Raw genomic sequence first — 25807 nt, forward strand, 5'->3', positions numbered from 1 at the left:
TAAGCAACTTCCTCCAGTTCTACCTATCAAAAAGTTACTACAATTTAAAATATTTTCAGTAATGTTTATACTAACTTGAAATAAGCCGATTTAGAAAATTGCCAAACCACATAATTAGATACATTACAGAAATTTATTTGTCCTTTGTAATATTTGGCTCGCTTTTCTGGCAATTGTCCCACGAAATACACATTCCAAGACTGAGGAAAGTAATCAGAAGTGCTTTCATGACATTCATCTTATTGCTTCTCGCATCTAAAGGCAGCCCACTTACAGAATGTAGACTTTGGGATCTAATTTCACATCCTCAAAACGAAATCACTGAAGATTATCTGGTAAAATGAAAAGTGATCATTTCAAGTATGTAAGCATCCTTGTCTATTTCTAGAATGTAAAATTGAAGTAACTTCTGAAAATTGTGTTACTTATGCTCAATTTTCCTATCCCAATACAACTAGGGCATTTCTTTGATTTTTCTCTCAACATTATTGCCACTACTGCTCAAGGTGCAGCAGCTAGACAGAAGGCCATAAAGATAACATTTTGGGCGAGTCTTAAGAAAAATTAAACAGAATATACAAAATAAACAGAATCACCTAAAAGACACCAGATTCCATTTCATTACTAACAAACGTAATTCAACTGAACAAGCTCCTAAGAGCTGTGCGTGGCCGTTCCCAGTGTTCTTCTAGACTTGTAAATTAAAAAACCATCTAGTTCTAGATTTACAGACTATAACCTCTCTATCCATACAAAGTTGTGTATCAGCTCTGAAAAATTACCTGATTGTAATTCCTACTGACGAGTAGTGGGAAGCCCATTTGCAGGAACTCATTCTGACTTAGAGCGGGAGAAGAAAAACACGACTTCTTGAAAAGGTAAAATAGCTTAAAGCATTTAATATCTAAACAAATCAATCTGTTAATAGTAGTCACAAAATATGCTTAATATAGAAACCCACATTTATGTCTTTAAGAAAAAAGTGTAAATTGTATTTTACCTCAAACATAAATTAACCCACTTAAAGAATCTGCAGCGGTCAAAATCATGGTGAATTTTAAACAACTTCAGAATAAAATTACCTTAAGTACTTTATACTGCTTTATATCTAAAAAATGCTTACAACTTCTCATAAAAATAGTCTGAGGCAACTATTTTTTCTTTTATTCTTTAACAGACAACATTATGGGCAACATTCTTAAAACCTTAAGCTTCACAGACTTTCAGACATTCAAATACTATGGTCCCCTTTTCTTTGATGTGAAGGTTTATTCAGCTAGGGAAAAAAAAAAGCATGGTAGACAACTTAATACATTTTCACCAAATTCAAAGTACAAAAGTTTTAAGATTCTACAGAACTACACATCGTACCTAATGGATCATTAAAAATAGAAGACAGTATTTTCTTCAGCAAATAAAACAGCATAATGGTATGCTGTTAATGCATACTTTTGAATATGTACTGTCAATCATAAATTATTTACAACTTCTACTGTGTGAAGAGAACTAGAATGTAAATTTTCTGCAAAACTGGAAAAAAGCAATACAAAATTTGTGAAAGCCTGTGTTTCATATTATACAAAAGTAAGCCAGTTTTTCTCTTCAAATACCAGACATTATATGCAGTGGTATTCTGGACGAATTATAATAATTCTTGAGGATGTTTTAATGCTGGCGGTAAGTTTACCGGCCTTGACTCTTCATCAAGCAGGACCAGATCTTCTATTTCACTGCCTCTGTATTTCCTTTTACATATCTTTACCACTACTTTCTTCTTGAGAAATAACTTCAGTGCTTCTCTTGATGCAACAGCTTTTGCATTTTCTTTGCTTTTTCCACAGCCAGTGCCCAAATACACAGACTTGCACCTCAACTCACAAACAATACTTTCTTGAGAGCTTTTATTTTGAGGCAGATCTGCTAGTTCTTTTAGCGGAACAAAAAACACATCCAGTGTTGCCTTCAGAGCTTCAATAGCTGCGTTTAGGAGCTCGCCATGATTCACATTGGGACTAAAGCCACCAACAGCTACCAACTTCCACGCCACCGTCTTATACAGTCTGTTGAAAAACGGCTGTTTCTGTTTCACATCTTCATTGGTTAACTTGCAACAAGAAAATTTGACAGAACTCTCACTTGACTGTGAAGTACTTTTAGAAGGCAACTGTGATGTGCTAGTCTGAGAACTACTCTTAGAAGCCAGCTGGGACACACTTGCTAAGGAAGTGCTTTTGGAAACCAGAGATCCGCTGGTCTGGGAGCTGCTCTTGGAAGCTAACAGTGATGCAGCTACCTGCGAAGTGCTTTTGGAAGTCAGCAGAGATGTACTTGTCGATGTGCTGCTCTTGGGAGTTAGTAGGGATGTGCCTGATGAGGAAGTATTTTTAGAAACAGATGAAGAAACACTTGCCTCTGAACTAGTTTTGGAAGTTAACCCACCTGAAGCTGTCTCTGAACTAGGCTTGGAAGACAACAGTGGCAGCTCTCCTTCTGAGCTTCCAGAGGAGCCCAACAAGGGCACCTCAATCTCCGAGATACTTTGAGAAGCTGAGACTGAAGAACCTTCCAAAGCACTCTTTTTAGGTGATCCACTTTGTTGTCTGGAATCAGTAGATTGGGTCATGTGACTATTCACACTGGATTTCAACAACGAAGAAACAATGGAGGCTGAACCATGTTTATCTGGAGCTTCTGATTCCAAAGCTTTTCCAGACCCTGCCGCTGTTACCTGAGAGGAAATGCTGCTACTATTTTGGCTGGAAAGAGATCGATCTCCATCACCTGTAGAGCTATTCTGACTCGAGGTGCCAGAGCTTCGAGTGGCGTTCCCACTTTCTGGCTTCACAGATGACCCCGTACATGTTGAGCTGTTTTCCTGCTGAGCTGATGCACGTTCTGTTTTGGCAGAAAGTTTTGCATGCTCTTGCTCAACTGCAGAATTGTTTCTTCCTTCTAGGAGTCGTTTCTTCGCTGGCTCTTCTACCCCTTCTAAAAAGAAGGAAAACAGATATGTGACTAAGTCTAGCTCGTATGCATCACCTGAAAATTTACAAGACAGATACTTGTCAAAAGAAAGACAGAAGTCCAAAAAAAAAAAAAAAAAAAAAATCAGGACTAGTAATTTCTTTAAGAAAGAAAATGCGGAATAACTTCATTAATTTCTTACAACAGTGTTGAATAATAGAATTTAATTTCTGATATTAAACAAAATCAACGGCATAGACATTCGACACTTGAAATCTAACGCGGTCAAAGTTAACTATCAAAACCAGTGCCTGAAACACACACACACACACACACACACACACAATTGAGGCTTTAACATTCCAACTTGATTAATAACATCGTATACATTCTAGCTTGTTAAAAAAAATTAATTATACAATTCCTAATTATATCAAACTTATGTTCTAAACTCCTATGTATGTTCACATCTATGATCTGCTAACCATTGCTACTCGATATCCCTCTTTTCTTCACCTTGGCAACCAGTTCGTCTCTTGTTGTATGGATTGGAGCATCTGTCACTTTGATGCCTTCAGCCATACTAAGTATTTTATCCATAACTTTTTGTGGGTACCTGAAGGAGGAAAAACAAAACAAAAAACAAAAAAAACAAAAAGACGCTTTTAAAAAGTGTTTTTTCCCCAAGCTACCACTCTGGGTGTGCAAAAACAAACAAACAAACAGAAACAGGCCACAGGAACTGCATTTCCTGGTTGTGATCAAGAAAAGTGTACGAGCCGCCAGGAACTTTCGGTTTCCTGCAACCCCAGAAACCCACGCCCCAGGGGCAGGGGGGCGGGGTGCTCCCCGAGCGCGCGGCCGGCCGAGCCCCCAGCGGCCTCCCCCCCGCCCCCCGCCCCCCACCCCCCGCCCAGCGCGGGGCCGGCTGTTGCCGCCGCGGCTTCTGGCTGAGGCGCCCCGCTCGGCCTCAGAGGGCGGCCCGTCCCGCGGCTTCCCGCGCTTCCCGCCTTCCCCTCGCCGCTGAGGCCTGGCGGCGGCTGACACAACCGGGAGGGCCGGGCAGGGGCGCTTCCTCACTCACCGGCACCCGAGAAAGACGTGGTTCGCCCAGGCCATGGAGAAGGAGACGAGCTGCTGCAGCTGCCGATGGCGGCTCCCGCTCTCGGCGTCGGCAGCTGCCTCCGCGTCAGGCCCGGTCGGGGCCAGGCCCCCGGCGTTGCGGAGCAGGAACTCCCGGCGGTGGCGCCAGTGTTTGTCAGTCTCGCCGTCGCAGCGCAGCGCCTCCACCCAGGCGGCCGCCCGCGGGTTCTGGCTCAGGTACTCCGACACCTCCTGCGCCATGTTGGGCCTGCGGGGCGCGGAGGCCGCGAGCAGACGCTGCGCCGGGAAGAGAGGCGGGTGCGCGCGGGCGGCGAGCGGCCCTGTCAGCGCGGCCTGCACCGCGGCCCTCCGGAGAACGCCCCTCGCGACGCCCGAACGCCACACAACAGCGCCCGCGGCCGCCGAACCGCCCACTTCCGCCCGCCGCCGGCTCCTTCCCTTTTATAACCTCGCCGCCGCCGAGCGCCCGCGCGTCCTTCCGGCGCGGGCCGGCTCTCCCAGGACGCTTTGCGGCGCCCCGGCCGGGCGGGGGGTAGGGAGGGGAGGGGAGGGGGCGGGGCGGGCGAGCGCAGGGGGAGGCGAGCGCTCGCGCCTCCCGCTCCCGCCTCCCGCTCCCGCCTCTGCCCGGGGCGCCCCGGCTTCGGCTTTGTGACGCCGCCGCGCTCCCGCCGCCTCCCTCCCTCCCGCGCCCCGCCGGCCCCGGCGCGCGTACGGAGCGGGGCCCGAACGCACGAGAGCCCGCCCCCCGTCTCTTCGATCCCGTCCGAGCGCCGTCCCGGGTGTAGACGGGCGAGGCCTTCGGAGGCGGCCCCGGACGCCGCGGCGTTTTACGAATGTGCAAGGGTTTGCGTGTAAATAGCAGGAGGGGGGCGGCGTCTGGGCAAGTGGGCTCCCGCGCGCCGGCCCCGCGGCCCGGGCGGCCCCGAGCCTCTCCGCGTGCCCCGTCTTCTCCCCCCTTGCGTCCGTTTCCGCTGCGTGACGTCCACGCTTGACCTTCCTGGAGCGTTTTGCAGCGTTTTCTTCCCTCTTGCGTTCGTTTGCATTGCATGATGTCCACGCTCAACAACATTCCTGGAGGCTTTTGCAGCGTCTTCTCCCTCCTTGCGTTCGTTTCCGCTGCGTGAGGTCCACGCTTGACCTTCCTGGAGGCTTGCTTAGCGCCACGCGTCCAGTCTCAGGGACACGTGCTTTCGGGATGAATCCCTTTTAGTAAGGGGCGGTGCAATCATCCCAAATTACGAGGCACAAAGGAAATTTTCCTTGCGTTCAGTGTTTGTGGACTTTGGTTCGAAAATGGCTCGAATCCGGATGATCAAGCCAAAAAAAAAAAAAAAAAAGCCACTTAAACTCGATTAAGATTTTTTTTTCTTTAACGTAATTTATATACATGCAGGAGTGATCACCATCTATCATGTGAAAATAACACAGCCCACTCTCCGGTTAGCACCTAGTGAAACTTGGTAAAAAGGCGGGCACAAAGGAGTTTTGAAGCTTAGGATGTTGCTTCTCATTTGGTTCTTCTTTCCTCCTTTTCTTTTTTTAAAGATTTTTATTTATTTATGATAGTCACAGAGAGAGAGGCAGAGACACAGGCGGAGGGAGAAGCAGGCTCCACGCAGGGATCCCGATGCGGGACTCGATCCCGGGTGTCCAGGGTCACACCCTGGGCCGAAGGCAGGCGCCAAACCACTGAGCCGCCCAGGCGTCCCTCTTTCCCCCTTTTCATTGAAAATTTCTGAGTCTTGAAGAGGGGTGAAAGGCTGCGGAACTCTGACAATTTAAAAGACAAGACATTTTATGGGTTTTGCTTTCATGAAGTCTTTGGCCGTGGGGGGAAAAGGGTGAGTAAAAGAATCGGTGATGACATACCTCCATCATATGTGTGCATTTTAAGCGAAGGATTTTCTCATTTCCTTCTTGCCATGTAGCCTTCTACCTATGAGGTTTCATTGCCTTGAGAACAAATAGTGCCCGGATTCCAAAATGATTTTTTAGAATTACAATAAAAGCAATATGGTCTGAAAGCTGGAGTACTTTTCAAGAACCAGGTGCTTGCCAGAAAGAAAAGATAAATGTATTTTTCATTCTTAAAAAAGTTGACTTTACATATATAGAGAGATTCAGGGCATAGACCATGGTCCACAAAGTTAAGAAGAATGGCATAAAGGGACACTTGGTGGCTCAGTGGTTGAGCCCCTGCCTTGGGCTCAGGTCCTGATCCTGGGGTCCTGGGATCCAGCTCCCTGCATGGATGGAGCCTGCGTCTTCCTCTGCCTGAGTCTCTCTCTCTCTCTCTCTCTCTGTGTCTCTCATGAATAAATTTTAAAAATCTTAAAAAAAAAAAAAGAATGGTATATATTAAAAAAAAAAAAAAGACACGTGGGTGGCTCAGCTGGTGAAGCATCTGCCTTTGGCTTCAGGTCATGATCCCCGGGTCCTGGGCTGGGGCCCCCACATCAGGCTCCCTGCTCAGTGGGGAGCCTGCTCCTCCTTCTGCCCCTCCCCCTACTCATTCTCTCTAGCTCTCTCTCAAATTCTTTTAAAAAATATAAATATTAAAAAAAGGAAAAATCGTTCTCACCCAATGGAGACACATTCTTTTTTGGGGGCTGTGGAAGAAATTCTGAGAAAAAAGGCAAGAAGAGAATTTAGAAAAATCAATGTGAGTGGAGGAGAAGGTGAGGGGGAAGTGTTGGCTCTGTCTGGACCTTTGGGAGAAGCCTGCCCATTTAGTGCCCTGAGCCACCTTGGGCTGGCCTCTATAGAGATTTTGTTTATTCATGAGAGACACAGAGAGAGAGTCAGAGACATGGGCAGGAGAAGCAGGCTCCCCATGGGGAGCTGGATGCAGGACTCGATCCCAGGACCCCGGAATCACGACTTGGGCGAAAGGCAGATGCTCAACCATTGAGCCATCCAGGTGTCCGAAGAAGAGAATGTTTTAAGAAGACAGTGGTCCCCTACATTAGTAGCTGGGGGAGAAATCAAGGAAGAAGGATACTGCTGTTAATGGACTGAGGTTGGAACCACTGGTGAGCTTAACACAAGTAGTTTTGGTGGAGTGATAGAGACACAACACTGGAGCTCAGGAGGAGGAAAAGGAGATATTTGACTTGGTGTTTGAAGGAGAGAAGAGAGGGGAAGCCGGACAGGGTCATGGCATCCATACAGGTTTGAATAAGGTGGGAGAGGCTTGAGCAGCTGCATCTGTGACTGGGAGGAGCCAGTAGAGCAAGAGTTTGAAGGAAAAAGGGGTAACAATTTCTGAAGGGATGGGAGAGGGATCCTACACACAGGTAGATTAACCTCAGGTAGAAGGAGAGACACCTCCCCGGTTTTCAAGGGAAAAAAGTGGGCTTGTAAGTTTGGAGGTGAGAAGCTGAGATGGAGCCCATGTAGTGGAAGATGCTGGAAATGGACATTCTAGATAGGGAGCAAGCTGCCTAGATGAACAGATCCTTTTAAGTTCTGGCCAATTTTTTAAAAATTAGAAAGTATGCATGCTCACAGAAATGAAAGAGTTAAAGGGAAATAAAAGGCATAAAAGGAAAGTAAAAATCTCTCCCCCTTCTCATCCCTAGTCCCACTGTTAAAATAACAGCATTTATTTACAAATTTATGTCCTCTTTTATCTTTGCTTCTTTGGGCGGTTATTTTTGTAACTAGGTTATGTGCTAATGTTTCTATTTCTTGATTTTTCAACTTTAAGAAGTATTTATTCCTCTGAATGTGAAAGGTGATAAATCCTATCACTTATACTATCCCTTCCTTTTCCCAATTGTTGTTCTATTTTTATTATTCTTCTGTTGGCCACCTGTCATACATTTAAATATTATACTTAATCTTTAATTTCTTAGTCTCCTAATTTTAGACAATCAGCTGTAGATATCCATATCATGTAAGAAAATCCTGGAAAAATTGGGCACCTGGGTGGCTGAGACCTGGCCTTTGGCTCAGGTCATGATCACAGGGTCCTGGGATCACAGGATGTAGCCCCCGCATTGGACTCCCTGCTCGGTGGGGAGTCTGCTTCTCCCTCTCCTCCTCACTCATGCCTGTGCTCTTTCTCTCTCTCTCTCAAGTAAATAAATAATCTTAAAAAAGAAAATTCTGGAAGAGAGACCATAAGGTAGATAATTGGGCATTCACAAAGTCTGGCTTTCAGAGAAAATGCAGTCGCTAGTGGTAATTTCACAAAAGGTGGAAAATTCTGAAGTGTTCCTATTTCCCTGCATGATTTGTGACATTTGTGTTCACAGTAATCCCTAACATTAATAAATGTCAATGAATTTGTTTGCTTCTTTGAGAATTAAATAAGATTATGAAGTTACATCTTTCATGGGGGTTAGCTTCCCAAATCAATATGTAAATGAAGGAGATGATATGATTTTACTACTTTTTTCAATGGCAAAGCAATTACCTCAGTTTTAGAAAGACCCCTTGGGCATCTACTGATGTGGAGAAGTGGAGAATTAGGGACTTTCTCTTTAGGCTCGCAAATTCTAGTTTGATTAATTTTCATTGCAAGTGACAAAACAAATTATGATTTAAAATGGCTTCTGCTTAAACACAAAGGGGATTTATTGCCTGTATTTTTGACAGACTAGGGAATAAACCATGGGATCCAGGTACTCAAATAACATAATCGGGAAGCCTATTCCTCTTCATCGCTTTCTCTGTGTCAGCCTCAATCTTGGGCAAGCTCTCCCTGCATAGAGGTAAGATGGTTCCGGTAGCCCACAGCATCTACATCCTCTCTAGCTCAGCAACATGAGAACTCTTTCTTGATAGTTCCTGCCAATGTCTGGAGGTTCTTTTGGGAATCCATTTATTCCTTAAATAAACACTCTAGCCAGGGGTATGAAATATTCCAATTGTGTAGGTCTGAGTCACGTGGTCACCCTGAGAATAATAAAACACTTGAGTAGGATCGGTATCATGCAAGGAAAAATAAACTAAAGAAGTCAAAGAATTTACACTCAAGGAAATAGAGATAATAGCCATATAAGAGGGATCACCAAATACCAGAAAATATTTTACAGAACGGATGGTCGTAAGCAATCTCACAGGACACAAGACAATAGTCCCGTGTGAGCTCTTGTTATCAGGATGACTTCTTTCCTCCACATCTTAGCCTAAGTGATAAAATCTTTTTACAGCAATTCTTATGTTCCTTTATAGAGTTATTATATAGGGTCTTCCTGAAAACAAACTTTCCTGATGTTGCTTGGAAATACCCTGTGCATATCTGACATTTAATAATTGTTGAGTGACTGAATGAATAATGTGTGGCTTTCTTATAGACAGAGAAATTGTTTCTACATGCATGTAGGATGGAGACCAAAGTTAAACCTCCTGATTTCCTTCTCAGGATAGTGAAGTAATTATCTATTGCTGTGTAACAGATTACTCCAAAATTTAGCACCTGAAAATAGCATGTGGGTGTCTATAGTGTCATCTAGGAGCAGCTTAGCCAGGTGTTCTAACCTCAGGTCTCCTCTGAGGTAGCAGTCAAGGTGTTGACCAGGATTTTGGTCATCTGAAGACTGGGCTGTGGGAGGATCAGCTTTCAAGCTCACACACTGGGCTGTTGGCAGGCCTTAGTTCCTCTTCATAGGGCTGCTTGACATGGCAGCTAGTTTTCTCCTCGAACAAGTGGTCTAAAGAGAGCAAGAGATCCTGGGACTCAAGCTACACTCTTGTATAATCTAGTCTTGGAAGTGACATAATTCTGCTGTATTCTATTTGTCACACAGACCAATGCTAGTACCAAGTGGGAAGAGGGTATAAATACGAGGAGGTAGGGATTATTGAAACCATCTGGAATGCTGGCAGCCACTGATGGCTATTTTATTTATTTTAAAAATGTTTGTATTTATTATTATTATTGTTATTATTATTTTTAGTAATCACTACAGCTTTAGTCGTCTTCTTTCTCTTAATGCTAACAAGATGAGATATTATTATATGTAATTTCCCATCTCTGTGAAATGAAACTCTTTACCTGTGCCTTATGCCAAAATGTAGGAAATTTAAATATAGAACCAAGATACAGATAGAGAACAGATCATATTTGGAGAAGTACAGTTCAAGTTCTCATAAAATAATAAACTTGATCTTGGTTCTTCAGAATCATAGAAGGTTAGAGCTGGAAGGGAACTTTAAGATTGTGTTTATTTTGTAGATGAAGAAACTGGGAGTCAGAATGGTTAAGTGATTGCTCAAGATCATCAAACAATTGGTTAATGGAAGAGCAAGAATGAGAAACCAAGGAACATAGGCAGTATATTGACTTCTGGTCTAGGACTTCGGTCTGTCACATTTTGCTCCTTGGTGAAATTTAATTAATCAGCAATTTTGGTGAACTCGCAAGGTGTAGTAGTTGCAAAAGTGAGCTAAAACTTGTTAAATCAGGGCACTTAGATTATGACAGCAATAAATCACATAGTTATTGAGCAATTTGGTAACTAGGAGCAGGAAGGATATGAACTTTGTGCTGCTTTGTACCCAGGGCTCCAGTACGTCAATGTGTGATTGCCTTGAAGCTACAAATAGCAGGGTAGAAAGGAACGTTCCTGGAGAGATAGAGGAAGCCAAGCAAAGGGCCAGTGTGTAGCTTAACTTAGTGGTTAAAAATATTGGCTCAGTCTGTAGACAAGCGACTCTTTTTTTTTTTTTTTTTAAGATTTTTTTATTTGAGAGTGAGAGAGAGAGCAAGAGAGAGAGAGAGAACATGATCCAGGGAGCAGAGGGAGAGGGAGAAGCAGTCTCCCTGCTGAGCAAGGAGCCCAACAGGGGACTCCATCTCAGGATCCTAGGATCGTGACCCCCGCCCAAAGCAGATGCTGAACTGACTGAGCCACCCAGGCACCCCAAGCAAGCTACTCTTGATTACAGTGTTGTGAGTTCAAGCCCCACATTGGGTATAGAGATTACTTAAAAATAAGATCTTAAAAAAAAGAATATTGATTTAAAAGCCAGGTATTCCTGGGTTTGAATTCTGTCTCCATTATTTATCACGTGTGGCCTTGGGCAAAGTATTTAACTTCTCTTGGGGCACCGGGCTGGCTCAGTGGGTAGAGCATGTGACACTTACTTGATCTTAGAGTTGTGAGTTTAAGCCCCATGTTGTGTGTAGGGTTTACTTAAAAAAATTTTTTTTAACTTCTCTAAATCTTTGTTTCTCTAAACACAAAAAGGAGATACTTGCACCTATGAATTCTAAGGAATATAAATGAGATCGTGTATATAAAGAGAATAGGTCAGGGATGCCTGGGTGGCTCAGCTGTTGAGCGCCTGCCTTCAGTCCAGGGTGTGATCCTGGAGTCTCAGGATCAAGTCCCACATCAGGCTCCTTGCAAGGAACCTGCTTCTCCCTCTGTGTGTCTGCCTCTCTCTGTGTGTCTCTCATGAATAATAAATAAAACCATAAAAAAAAAAAGAAGGAAAATAGGTCAGACCTGGTACAGAGTTTACACTCAATAAATGCTCTTTAGAAACATGTTTCAAGTTTTATTTGGTCATTACACAGTTGTAATAATTTTTAAAAATTTATACAAATAACATATTTGCAAATGAACCGAATTCAGGCAGGTACAAATCTCAGTCCACAAACTCAAGGTGACAAATGTATTTTTCTATGATTGAATTCATTTTGCATTTTAAGGTCCCATTTCACCAAGTAATGGAGACTAAATTTCAGTCCATTCAAGCTTTTGAGTGTCCATTCCAGGGAGCTTACACAGCATGGAGGCACTGAAGCTCAGGGTGAGGGAGTCAAGGGGAGGAGTTCCCAGGCACCCTCTAAAACATTCATCTTTTTTATCAGCTTTTGTCCTTGTGGGTCTATATAGGCCACTACTTCATCCTTCTCACTCCTGTGAGATGCTCCTCACACCTGTCTCAGGCATGGGGAACATCCCATGGCATAGGGTACCATGTTTTCTCTGTGAGGCTGTCTCAGGTCCACTGGCCCAGACACAATGGGGGAACATTCTAGTCCACTCATCCATGCATGCTGGGTGGAGGGGTGCTCTGAATGTCTTCCAGCATCCCTGGGTCCTTGAAACATGGGTCACTTTGCTCAAGGACCCCCCAAGCCTACTGAGTTGTTCATCATCTGCTCCTTCTGCTCCTTCCTCCGCAGGTGAGCCTAGGGAGTGGCGGGACAGGCTGTGGAGACCAGTAGTCATTCTGTTGGTTCCAACCCTTTCCCTTCAAGGTCTCCTTTCCCGTATAGAATTTCTTATCTGGATCAGAGCCTGGTTCTTTAATATTCTTCTTCCCTTATAGCTATTATTCCCTTCCTGGACTTCTGTAAAAGTCAGGACTTTGCCTCTTTGCCTTCAACATTCTGCTGCATCTTGCAAAAGGCAGTGGCCACAGGACACCCCACAACTCAAATACTAGCCAGAGGGTTATAAAAGTTAGCACCACTTCTGGAATTCCAGGGAAACATGGGGAAAGGGAGCATCTTTAGCCATATCTACCAAAGCCCGCTCAGATTTTAATACTAGAGATATTTTATTTTTTCAGAAGCGATTTAACACCAAAGGATGAGTAGAGTTGTGGAAAATTTGCAAGCTAATCAGGAATATCTGGGTGGATTAATTTTAGCAAGTACCTATCAATTAATCCCTACCAACAGTCACACCGATGACTGGTGTTATAAATCTTCTGGGAAATAATAAAGCAGAAGGGCAGAAAGGATTGCTGCCAGTGATCTAAACAGAAAGAACGCACTGAAAACCGTTGATGGTCTACCAAAGGCAACATTTTAAAATCCCATCTTCTCTCCTTCCCTTTCTACGCAACTGTTGGTTGAATAAGGATGAGTTTTTAAAAACCTCAATTAATTTTAAGGAAGGAAACAAAGTAAGTGTTTTTCTTCTCACCAGGGAAGGCAATTTTGATGTTAAACACCTCATTGATAGTGGTAATACTATGCAGTTAATTTTAAAGATGGGAACAAAAGAAGTGTTTTCATTCTCACTAGGGAAGGCAGTTTTAAACACCTCATTGAGGGTAGTACTGCCAGGCTCATTTGGGACTTGATAATAGCTCCTCTTGACAAGACAATGCCGAAAACACAGGGTGAAACCTAGCAGCACTTAGACGAGTTTTCACCCCCACCTACTAGCAGAGGCACATTTTCTCTATTTCCTGAAAGGAGTGTTCGTCTGCAGTGCAATCCAATTATTTTTACAATGCCAAGTCCCATGGAAATGAATTCAGGAGCTTACCCCCATTGATTTCAGTGGGGCTTGGTGTCGTAAAATTGATTCCACAGGGCTTTGACAGAGTGAGGAGAGGGGAGAATTTTTATTCACATTTATTTATTTTTCCAAGCTAAAGCTTAAGAGGATCGGAATGCGCCTTTTATCGCTGCCACACGAAACTAAAACCAGTAAATAGGAAGGGAAAAGAACAGAGTTGCTTTACCCCCGTGGCCAAGAATCTGCTCATTGTTATGGGGTAAAATCTGATTGCACTTTTCACTAAACACATAAGTGGAATCAGACACTAGTAGAAGGCTTCAGCTTGCAATCACAAGAGGAGCTTGAAGTGCTGGGACCCTGCTTCCCAAAGTGGGCCTTGTCACTGCCTCAGTGACTCTGGGTCATTGGACTCTGGACCTAGTGTCTCTTTTGGTTGTCTTGAAAGTCAGAGAGCATAATGTTCTAGCCACTGGTTCCGAGAGAGGGGACGTAATACACCCATTTGACAAAACGTTGGAGGGGCACCTGTCTGGCTCAGTTGGTAGAACATGTGACTCCTGATTTCACTGCTTGTGAGTTTGAGCCCCACATTGGACAAAGAGCTTAGTTTTTAAAAAAAGAAACAATAAGAGAGAGAATTACTTCCATTCTAAATAACTTCAATTCTCCTACGACATCAGAAATTCAAGGAATTCTATTACTGGAGCAGTCTCCTTAGGGATGGATCATTGAGGCTGTTTTCTCATTTTTAAGAAATTTAGGACCCGTTAGGAAACTGAGGGTGAGAGAGGCCCTTGAGCAGTGCCTGACACTTGATTTCCAGGCCAGCATTCCTTTTACCCACCCTGGTGTCAAGAAGAGAGGAGGTTAGCATCTAGCCCCTTGGATTCCCCGAGTCAGATGCAGAGAAACCACCACTACCTGGTACAAGTGGATTTACAGCTAACCTCGTTGGGGGGGATTCGTGGTGCCGGAAAAGACAAGGAGAAAATGGATTACAAACCCGGGCACACCACAGTGCAGGGAGCCTTGGTAACCAGAGTAGGGCGTCCTTTTGAGGAGACCACAGTCCCCTGATGTGTAATCGGTTCCTTTTCCTGGGCCTGCCTGAGCAGTCTGACGCCGAGAACCCCACTGTCTGGAGGTTCCAAAATGGAGCCCCTATGAGCGCAGTGGGGAGAGTGAAGTGTTGCCTGGGAAGTCTGTTGTGTCCTCCGTCTCTTCCCTATGGGGGACTTCTACATTTAGCAACCTAACTTCATTCTTACCGAGGCATTCTTGACTGTTTCTGTCAGCGAGAAGTAGGTTTTGAAGATATTAAGGGAAATTTGTAGAAAGGAAACATGGTAGAGCAATAAGAGAATGTAGGCCGAGTGCTCTGGTATTAAGATCTTCAAACAATGAAAGCACTCTAGAAAAATAAAGCGTATTATTCTATTTATTTTATTTCAGAATAATATGTATGATATTACCTTAGCTTTTACCACGTTAGGCCATTTTTTTTTTCTTCCGGGTGCGGTGATATCTCTCCCAACCCAGCTGAGAACAAGCTTCAATAACTTCAGATGTTAATATAATTTTTCTATGAACCCTGTCACATTACTGTCTGTAAGAATCCACTCTTGGATGTTTCAGTTTCCCTCCGGGTTAGCAAGAGACTTTCATCCCTCCTTTGTGCTTGCCTGGCTCTCAGGAATCTGAGGGAAGTTGCTGATTGCTCCAGGCTTTGGTTCTTTATTAGCTTCAATCTGCTTAACACTCCACTTTCGTGCCTCCTTTGAAGATGTGTGAATTCCCGCCTGGCAGGAGTGCCAGGACCCAAACAGCGTAAGGGGGTGGGGTGGGGGAGCGCAGAGCAGGAGTGCACAGGGAAGCACACCAACGGAAACCTCCCTCTGAAGCATATGCTCATGCCAGCTCTCCCGGGTTTTCTCACAATTCTAGATGCAGCTTGGGAAGACAGGCAGTGGGGAAGAGCTATATATTCTTAGGGGATGGCTCTCAAGTCTACTGACCTGGTCCTGAGCCCCCCTGAGGAGTCAATAAAGCCTCAAGCCTGTTTCTGGGGGCTGAGAGAGCTACTTCTTCTAGTGCAAACTCCCGTTTGTCTTAGGATCTGAGAGTCCCTTCTCCCAGCATGCTGGTGCAGAAAGTCTTCCAAGACAGAGGCATCTTAACTCTTTTGCTCCTCATGGAAACCCAAGGGGAACCTTCACTCTCACCATCAAAGCCCAACAAGGGATAAGAAGGCTTTGACCACAGTTGCCTCTGGCTTCCTCTTCTTCAATAGACATAGGCTACCTTTTAGATTTCCTTGAGACAGTCATCTTGGGGTTGCCATGACAGTATGCACAAGGGAAGGCTTTGATGGAAAGGGATGAATCTATAGTATCTAATACAAGGAATAAAGAAAGCATCTCCTAAATTTGGGATTATGGGCTCAGTTTCAGTGAGCCAGTTTGGGTTGGATTTCTGTCACTTGCAACCAAAGGATTAATGATTATATATACCAACTTTACTGATTTATATATACTCTATATAATCAGGATTTTAAAACTGGGTTTTAATCTAGACTCAGTAAATTATGAATAAGGTTCTGAGAAACTCTGGGGTATAGCTTCGCAGACATATCTGTCAACACTTATGTGTGCAAGGATGTATGTATGATGATGTCATGGCAGCATTTCCTTTCTTCGTTCGTTCGTTCGTTCGTTCCTTCCTTCCTTCCTCTCTCTCTCTCTCTCTTTCTTTTTTTGCTATTGGTGGAAATTAGAGTTAGCAGTAAGAGTATGGTCATATAATTTTGTTAATCTATACTATTGAAAAGAATGAGGTAGTAAGGGGCGCCCTAGTGGTTCAGTCAGTTAAATGTCTGCCTTCCGCTCAGGTCATGATCCCAGGGTCCTGGGCTAGAGCCGGGTCCTGGGATTCAGCCCCACATGGGGTTCCCTTCTCAGCGAGGAGCCTGCTTCTCCCTCTTCCCCTCTTTTCCCCCTCCTCCTACTCACGCTTTCTCTCTCTTTCTCAAATAAATAAGTAAAATCTTAAAAAAGAGAGAATGAGATAGTTATTTATGTATTAGTAGGGAAGGATGTCTTTGGAAAAAATCAAGTTCCAAAATCAAATGCATAGCATGATTCCATTTTTGTAAAAATATTTTAAAAATTCTTCCCAGAAGTAATATGAGCAATGGATATGGACAGGCAGTTCATGGAAAAGAAATGGAAAATGTCCAGCAAATATATACAAAGAGGCTAAAGCATGATGGTAGTCATGTAAATACAACTGAACACACCAGTGGTGGGTTCTTCTGCTCATCAGGTCATCACTCTTTAAAAGTTTTTCCCATATCCATGGTAGTGAGTAGGGAAGTGGATTCTCTCATACACCACTGAAGAAATTAAATTCAAAACCTTTCCAGAAAGTATTTGTCAGTATTTATTAAAAATGTTTGAATGCGTATACCTTCCAATACAACAATTTTATTTCCGGAAAAGTATCTGACAGAAATAAAAGGTAATTGTTTCCTAATATCCTACCATCCTGTCTTCCTCAGTTTCAGAGCTTGAGCTGGGCACATGGCCCCAGGAATAATGGCTACATTTCCCATCGTCCTTGTCGTGAGCTGCGGCCATGCACTCCAGTTCTGGGCGATAGTGTATATGCAGAAGCAGCAACTTCTAGGAGGTTTGCTCAAAGGCAGGAGTAAAACTTCTGGGGCTCTGCTTTTTTTCTTCTCTCCGGAATGCTGACTGCTGCCTAGAGTTCTGGTAACAAGCATGGACATTGAGGTATCCTGGGAATGAGGTCAGAGCCAGCAAGTTTAGGAGGAGACTGGGCCCAGGGCTCCAGGAGGATCACACCAGCCTCGACCGGACCACTGCCAGGCTTCTTGAACATAAGAGAGAAATTTAAATATCCATCTTGGTTCACTCACAATATTTGAGGTTTTATTTTACTCTCCAAGCTCAATCCTCACTAATTCAAATGCATAGAGGTATATCTACAAGGGTAATTACTGAAGTGTTGTTTAGAATACTAAGAAATAATCTGTTGATAAGGCAATGGTTGAATGTATTTTATGGTCCACTTGTTTATTCATTCGCTCACCAGATATTTTTGAACATCTACCCTATGTCTTTTTAAAAATTTTTTTGGGGGGATCCCTGGGTGGCGCAGCGGTTTAGCGCCTGCCTTTGGCCCAGGGTGCGATCCTGGAGACCCGGGATCGAATCCCACGTCGGGCTCCTGGTGCATGGAGCCTGCTTCTCCCTCTGCCTGTGTCTCTGCCTCTCTCTCTCTCTGTGCGACTATCATAAATAAAAAAAATAAAATAAAAAATAAAATAAAATAAATTTTTTTATTGGAGTTCAATTTGCCAACATATAGCATAACACCCAGTGCTCATCCCACCAAGTGCCCCCCTCAGTGCCCATCACCCAGTTACCCCAACCCCTCGCCCACTTCCCCTTCCACTACCCCTTGTCCATTTCCCAGAGTTAGGTGTCTCTCATGTTTTGTCACCCTCACTGACATTTACACTCATTTTCTCTCCTTCCCCTTTATTCCCTTTCACTAATTTTTATATTCCCCAAATGAATGAGACCATATAATGTTTGTCCTTTTCCGATTGACTTATTTCACTCAGCATAATACCCTCCAGGTCCCTCCACATTGAAGCAAATAGTGGGTATTTGTCATTTCTAATGGCTGAGTAATATTCCATTGTATACATATGCCACATCTTCTTTATCCATTCATCTTTTGATGGACACCAAGGCTCCTTCCACAGTTTGGCTATTGTGGACACAGCTGCTATGAACATCAGGGTGCAGGTGTCCCGGCGTTTCACTGCATCTGTATCTTTGGGGTAAATCCCCAGCAGTGCAATTGCTGGGTCGTAGGGCAGGTCTATTTTTAACTCTTTGACATCTACCCTATGTCTGACACAATTCTAGTCACTGGGCTCATAGCAGTGGATAAAAGAGACAAAACTGTCACTTTATAATTTGTGTTCTAGTGAAGGAACATGCAAAGTATGGGATACTATGGAGCTATTAAAAATGAAAAGCTATTGTATGTGTGTTCCTGTTCCCAATATATCATTTGGTTTTAAAAATTAGAGGTATGTTGTGTTAACTATATTTTCTAACGTTCTGCTTTTGTGGTTCTGGCATCTGAGGTCTTGCTGATCCTGGAGACACTGCTCCTCCCAGGGCTAGCTAATTCCTAGCAATTCCACCTTCCATATGCAAACCAACTAGTCCAGAGCCTCTACTGCCCACTGCCTCCTTGATGGAGCTCACAAATGAGCCACTAGCTCCCTGTCCTTTTGGCCCCAAGGCCAGGGACCAGGCATCTAGGGCCAGTCGCTACATCTCTAATTCAAACTAGCCAATTCTACAGGACGTCTGGGTGGCTCAGTGGTTGAGCCTCTGCCTTTGGCTCAGGTGGTGATCCTGGGACCCCAGGTTCAAGTCCTGCATCAGGCTCTCCCCAGGGCACCTGCTTCTCCCTCTGCCTATGTCTCTGCCTCTCTGTGTCTCTCATGAATAAATAAATGAAATCTTAAAAAAAAAAAAACCACACACAACAAACCAGCCTAGCCTAGCCTGCTTATCTTGCCTGCCCATGTCTTCCCACAAAAACCACCATAAAGGCTCCTTCCCATTCCTTTCCTTTCCTCCTTCTGCCTTCCTTGTGTAGCCCTGGGTGGTGCAGCATCCTCCCCTGTGTGTGAACTGGGAGAAACAAACTAGCTTTTCTTTTCTTTCTTTATTTTTTCTTAAGATTTTATTTATTTATTTGAGAGAGAGCAGGGGGAGGAGCAGAGGGACGAGCAGACTCATGAGCTGAGCCCAATGTGGGGCTTGATCCTAAGGCCTCGAGATCATGACCTGAGTCGAAATCAAGAGTCAGACTCTCAACCACCCAGGAGCCCTGCAACTATCTTTTCAATGGTGAGTTTCTCATCTGTTAGCCTCCCCATACCTGCACAATGCCAAAACCTACACTTAAAAACACATGTATAGTGTGATCTCACTTTAAAAATCGATAAAGGCATGTGTGTTTGCATATGTTTCAAAAAAATAAAGGAAAATTCATGAAAAGATACACAAAACTCGTTAACAGTAATCACATCAAGGAGGTAAGAGGACGCATTCCAGCTCCTGGAGGATGGGAGGCAAAGGACCGTTCATTTTACTTTAGGCATTTCAATATTAATCAAATTTTACAAGGAGCATATGTTACTTTTTGTAAGAAAAAAATATGTAGGTATATTTTTCATTTCATTAGTCTACCCCCTTCTTTCTCTTGTCACACCTGAACTCTGCACATATGGAGCTTCTTCCTCTTCTTTTTTTTTTTTAAGATTTTACTTACCTATTTGAGAGAGAGAGAGCACAAGAGAGAGTGCACGAGCTGAGGGGAGGGGCCGAGGGAGAGGGAGAAGCAGACTCCCCACTGAGCAGGGAGCCCAATGTTGGGCTCTATCCTAGGACCCTGGGTTCATGACCTGACCTGAAGGCAGATGCTTAACCCACGGAGCCACCCAGGCGTCCCCACCTGGAGCTTCTTCAAGTCGTGCCAGGCCTGGGCCACTGTCCCCTGGGCCATGACATCGCCAGATGGCAGCTCCCCCCACGCTGCGTCATACCCTCTAGAATTATAATTATACCTTCTGTAAATCTGTTGAAGTCTAGTCTGCTGAAGGTTCCTCTCTATACCTTTGACATTGTCAAATTAGTGCTTTTTTATGACTTGTAACAATGAGATCACCAGGCGGAGAAGAACAAGGCATCATGGAAGCTTGGAGATCCCGTGAGGGAGGGTGTCTCTGAGTAAGTGCTGAGAATCCAGTCTCTCGTCACACATCTCTGAGTGTGCCTAGATATGCAATGGCAGCCACAGCCAAGGAGGGTGGAGAGGGCTAGGTCCCGCCCTCCGTGGAGATGGAGGCAGGTCAGACCCCAGGAAAACAGTGAATCTTCTCTTACTGGGGCCACAGGGAAAGTCAGTCCAGCAGACTGGGGGCAAAGAGAATATGTGGAGCCAGTCTGACTAGCAAATGGCACACAGTGACTTAGTCTGTTGGGGGCTTAAGCGACAAACATCTGTTTCTCACAGTTCTGAAGGCTGGGAAGTCCAAGGGCCAGGCTCTGGCAGATTCAGTGTCTGGTGAGGACCCTCCTCCTGGTTCATGGATGGCTGTCTTCCAGCTGTGACTCATACAGTGGAGGCAGGAGGGCTCTCTCTCTCTCTCTCTCTCTTTCTCTTTTTTAAAGGTTTTATTTGTAAGTAATCTCTACCCCCAGTGTGGGGCTCAAACTTACAACTCTGAGATCAAGGGTGGCATGCTCTACGGACTGAGCCAGCCATACGTCCCTCTGGGGTCTCTTTTATGAAGGGCACTAATCCCATTCGTGAGGGCTCCACACTCATGACCTAATCATGCCCCAAGGCCCCAACGCCAAATACCATCCCACTAGCTATTAGGTTTCAACAGATGAATGTTGGGGTGACACATTCATTCCATAGCGCACAGTAGGCAAGCAGTTGGGAGGGAAGGGGACGGGCTTCCATTACAGCCAACATGCCATCGGATCGTGAGGCAGAGCAGTGGGCGTCCAGGGCAGATGGCTTCAGGAGATCCAGTCTGGCGTCAGGCCGACAATGAGGGAGGTCTGCCCAAGTTCAGGGGAAGGCAACCGCGCCCAGGTAGGCATTAGGTATTCACCAGTGTCTGTGGAGCACAGCAGGCAGGGCCTCCCCGTGGGGAACAGCTGCACCACAGGCTCCTCCATGGTGAGTGCTCCCCACTGCGGCTCAGAGCACAGGCCGGATTCTGTGAAATGACAGCTGCCTCTCACCAGCTGTGCCACCTTCGGCCAGCTCCTTAAGCTCTCTGGGTCTCATCAGTCTTGCCTCTAGAATAAAAACAATAAAGCCCAGCTCATGGGGTTGTTGAGTATTCATGAAACTAAGGCTCTGTAAGAGCAAACACTCAGTCACACTGGGGAAGCTCGCTTGCAGGCGGCCCAAGTGGCTGTGGAATGGAAACCGGCCTCACATCCTGGCTCGGAGACCTTTGGAGATTTTTTTTTTATAGATTTTATTTATTTATTTATGAGAGAGAGAGAGAGAGAGAGAGAGAGAGAGAGAGGCAGAGGGAGAAGCAGGCTCCATGCAGGGAGCCCGATGTGGGACTTGATCCCGAGACTCCAGGACCATGCCCTGGGCCGAAGGCAAGCACTAAACCGCTGAGCCATCCAGGGATCCCCACCTTTGGAGATCTGAATGACTCCACCTACCTTGGAAGATGAGGGCAGTCTGCAGATTTGATTTAGAATATCGCCAAGAGGGGGGAAAGGGTACCTGAAACTCTTTGAAACCGATCATTTTAACCTGCCCGTCTATGAGGAGGGAGAGGGAGACACTCTCTATGGCTTCCAGGTCCTTTCTACCTTGACCTGTTTCTGTGCGGTGCTGAAGAAAACGCTGAGGGGGCCTTTTGCAGGTGAATAGTGGATGAGTAATAGTGCTGTGTTTATCTGGCCCCTCTGATCTCAGGCCTTCGTAGAATGTTAGACAAATACCTTGCAGCAGATAAGGGTTTTCTCTATCTTCTAGAGGGGAAGTTGGAGGCTCAGTCAACAGACAGTGATGGGACCAAGAATATAATCTAGATCAAGCACTTCAGAGCCGAGAAGGGATGTCACAGAGGCATTAATGTGTGGTTTTCAAACTTGAGTATGCATAAAAAGATCACATGAGAAAATGTCTCCGTATACTCCATCCTGGACCCTACTCTGAGAGATTCTGATTCAGAAAATCTGGATGTGAGCTCTGGATTTTGAATTTCAAAGCAGGCTTTTAGGTGGTACATTTATCACATTTTGAGAAATGCGAGTCTAGTGAAGAGTCAGAAGGAAGTGTGGGCTTCTCTGTGGGGCTTGGTCCCTGGGTGGCCAAGAGAACCTTCTCTAGGCATTTTATCCAGGGATAAAATTGATATAATTTCTATCACAAAATTTTGTCTTCTAGTGGGAAAAGGCATGGAGAGAATACAAACTCCAGTGACTTGGAGTTGGAGTTGACTTGTCACTGCCATTCAAGGCAGCATTGCTTCTCCTTTTGTCCTGGATAAAGGGTGAACCATCGTGATCTTCTTTCTCCTTGGGAAGCCTTCCCTGGAGCTCAGCTCTCTGTCTGTCCTTCCTGGCTCTTTCTCCCCAGAGCCCGTCAGGCCCATTCCCTCTCAAGATCAAGGACAAAAGAAGCTCCCCACTTGCTGCCTGCCCTTAGAACTCTAGCCAGAGAGGGCATGTGGGGTGCACTGCAGAATCGAGGTGCATAGGGTGCTTTTGGACCAGTTTTCACCTTCTTTTTCTATAAGCTGAAGCAATCATAAAGCATGGATTATTTATTAGCAATACCCACTTGAGCTGGCCTTAGTGAGTTTGTGCAAAAACAGCACAGAAAAGGAGCAATTAGAAATACTGCTTGGGGGTGGTCGTCAGGACTGGCAGATGGATCATCCTGTTTCCAGATGTTTGCTGTAATGGAACAGATTGTGTCTCTACTTCCTCAGCTGGCTTGGAGGGTAACCTCCACTGACCTCACAGCTCACTTGTCAGAATTTTGCAGAACCCTCCAGGAGAAGTCCAGGCCGACTCCCTGAGCCGTCTCTTTCAAGTGCTAAGCTCTGGAACGTAGAGGAGCATGGAGGGGCCGTGAAGACCGGGCCCCCCAGTCCTATGAGTCAGAGGCAGCAGCATCTGTGGGTCTGTGTGTAGGAAGAGAAGGTTGTATTGCACAAGTGCGCTTTCACCATCAGCTTTAAAATGATGTGCACAGCTGGTCTTTATTTTTTTTTAATTTTTAATTTTAATTTTTATTTATTATTTATGATAGTCACAGAGAGAGAGAGAGAGAGAGAGAGGCAGAGACATAGGCAGAGGGAGAAGCAGGCTCCATGCACCAGGAGCCCGACGTGGGATTCGATCCCGGGTCTCCAGGATCGCGCCCTGAGCCAGAGGCAGGCGCTAAACCGCTGCGCCACCCAGGGATCCCCACAGCTGGTCTTTAAAGAAAAAAGAAGAAGAAGGAAGAAAGAAGAAAGAAGAAAGAAGAAAGAAGAAGAAGACAGAGGCGGCTGTAAGACTCAAGGAGATTGGACTGTGGATCTAGTTTTCTTTATCTTTCCAGAAGAGGTTTCATTTGGAAGGTTTTATCACCAGCAGGGTGATAGGCTGCTGTAGTCTGTGGCTCCGTTTTGAGTAGGCCTGGAAAGTCATAAAAACCTCTTCCTATTTTAGAGGTGCACCTGTACCTGCCAGCTGGACTAGATATCATGTGCTGTGGGATGATGAAAAGGAATGGAAGAAAGCGTAGGACCCTCCAGATAACCTATATTTATATATAATACATATGTATCATGTATATTGTATATAAATTAAACATATTAACAATAATATACACAAATTAAACTTACATCTGTTATATATATCTTTATATATTCCATACTTAAGTAATATCTATATATAATATGTTTATATAAAATATCTATTTGTTTATAATACCCATTTATATATATTATATGGTTATATAATATATACTTACATACTATTTATGTTTATATACAATATATATTTATAATATAGATAATGTTCATTTCAATATATGGACATTTTAACTAAATGACATAAAGGTTTTTCCTTCTGAATTTCACCTCAGGGTTTATGAATTAAATGCCATTCTGACATGGTTTTAAATGACCAGATGAAGATTTAAAATCCGGTTATCATGTGGCTGGAATAATAACTGACATAGAAATAATTGCTTTTTGACAGGTGGTCCCACAGTTTCGTGATTAGACCTACAAATTCAATGTCAGCAAGCTGTCCAGAGGCACCTTCCCTGGATCTTAATGAAGAATGACCTGCTTCTCTGAGATTCCACTTCCTCTGAAGCTTAGAGATGCTAATAGCAAAAGAAACTGAGAAAGAGGGCAGAAGCATAGAAAAAAAAAGCAGGGAAATGTGGCAACCCAGGAAGGCAAGGGAAGAATGCTTCTCAAGGAAGAGAGATAAAGAACTGGATCTAATGCAGACGGTGGGCCAGGGACAGTGAGGTCCGAGAACTGGCCATTGGGGTCAACCACATGCAGGTCATGATGGACCACAAGTTGGGATGAAGTTCCAAAGTAGCCAGAAATCTTGGCATGGAAATAGAACACGCAGAGGGAAGAGTGGAGAGGCCTCCCAGAGCAAGAGAATGAGAAGCCCCACAGAAGAAACCCATCTAGAGAAAGTGGCTGAGTCACAGAGTGATGGGGCACTGGACTTCCCTGGCCCATCCACCTGTCACAGCCCCTCATGATGACCTATGCCCCCTGATGTTCTGGAGTCCCTGGTCCCTGTCCCTGTGAGTGTGTACACATGGGAGCTGCTCTACTGAGGCTCCCCTGAGTGCACTGAGCAGACCCCAAAATCACAACTGTCTCTATTTTACTAAATCAGAGTCGCATGAAAGCAAGATGTGGTCAGAGGGTCCTGAATTAAGACAGAAGAACAGAAACAAAATGGTGAATGGGATCAATGCAGAAGGCATCAGGATTTATTTGTGGTGTGGTAACAACATAAAGATCTCTCCAGCGGTCTCACAGGAAAGGGATCAGTCTCTCCTGGACGTCTTCCTCAGCCTGATTATGGCAGGAAGTGATGGAAACCTGAGGAAAGCCTGCTTTTTGTAGTGATGATGATCAAGAGTGGTTGTCTGGGGGTGGCCATGGTAGGCATCACCCTAAACCGAGAGTCCAGATGAGCTGGTACCTTGGATTCCTGAAGTGTGGGTGCTGAGCAGTATGCATTTGTGAAAGATATCCCTAGAGAGACCTTTGACTGAGGTTGGCATTCTTGGTGGTAAAATTTGCTTTTTTTTTTCTTTCATAACCAATGTACAGAATTCAGAATTTGTTATAGTTCTGGGCACTGAGGTCAAGTAATAGCTGGATCACCCAAGAGATCAGGAAATCTCTCACACTTAACCATCTTGGGAAGGCTTTCCTGGATGTCTGCTTTAGGTCACCAAGGAAGAAATTTCTAGACCTATTCCAGGCCCATGGATGTTAAGATGTTAAGGAAATATTCATCAGAGTCTAGATGATTTTGATTAGATTTAAATGTAAACTCTTTGTTTTCATTTCGTGCTGTGTTGGCCAAGTTTTAAGATTTTTTAAAAGCTTTTATTTATTTATTTATTTGAGAGAGAGACAGAGACAGAGATAGCAAGAGACAGCAGGAATGGTGAAGAGAGGGAGAAGGAGCAGGCTTGATCCCAGGACCCTGAGGTCATGACCTGAGCCAAAGTTAGATGCTTACTGACTGAGTCATCCAGATGCCCTAGTTTTAGGCTTTTTACAATAAGATTTATTGAACAACTACTTTGGGCCAAGTTGTACCTCAATGCTGGGAATGCCGCATGAGTCAGCAACAATGCTGCTCTAGTCCCGAGTGGTG

At 44.6% G+C, this 25807-nt stretch overlaps 1 protein-coding gene and 1 long non-coding RNA gene across 5 annotated transcripts in view; one reads left to right on the plus strand and one right to left on the minus strand.

Annotated features, from left to right (window-relative positions):
- LOC111090347 overlaps window positions 1–25807 on the plus strand; it is a 73505-nt gene that overhangs the window by 47001 nt on the left and 697 nt on the right. The window contains exon 5 of the long non-coding RNA XR_005371653.1: window positions 24140–25194. This is a non-coding gene — a long non-coding RNA (uncharacterized LOC111090347). The remainder of the gene's footprint in view (window positions 1–24139; window positions 25195–25807) is intronic.
- On the minus strand, window positions 115–4447 carry CDKN2AIP (CDKN2A interacting protein). 4 transcript variants are annotated; one of them, XM_038560442.1, is made up of 5 exons: window positions 4049–4426; window positions 3450–3580; window positions 2440–2988; window positions 783–840; window positions 115–332 (listed from the first exon to the last, which is right to left on the minus strand). In XM_038560442.1, the coding sequence occupies exons 1-5, from the start codon at window positions 4306–4308 to the stop codon at window positions 329–331; spliced, it is 1002 nt and encodes a 333-aa protein (XP_038416370.1). In that variant the 5' UTR covers window positions 4309–4426; the 3' UTR covers window positions 115–328. The 4 variants fall into 4 exon arrangements, with proteins under 4 accessions (XP_038416370.1, XP_038416371.1, XP_038416369.1 ...); XM_038560443.1 differs by lacking the exon at window positions 783–840 and having other exon boundaries at window positions 4049–4424; XM_038560441.1 differs by lacking the exons at window positions 115–332; window positions 783–840 and having other exon boundaries at window positions 871–2988; window positions 4049–4409.

This window comes from Canis lupus, chromosome 16, assembly GCF_011100685.1.
Source record: "Canis lupus familiaris isolate Mischka breed German Shepherd chromosome 16, alternate assembly UU_Cfam_GSD_1.0, whole genome shotgun sequence".
NCBI classification, from domain to species: domain Eukaryota; kingdom Metazoa; phylum Chordata; class Mammalia; order Carnivora; family Canidae; genus Canis; species Canis lupus.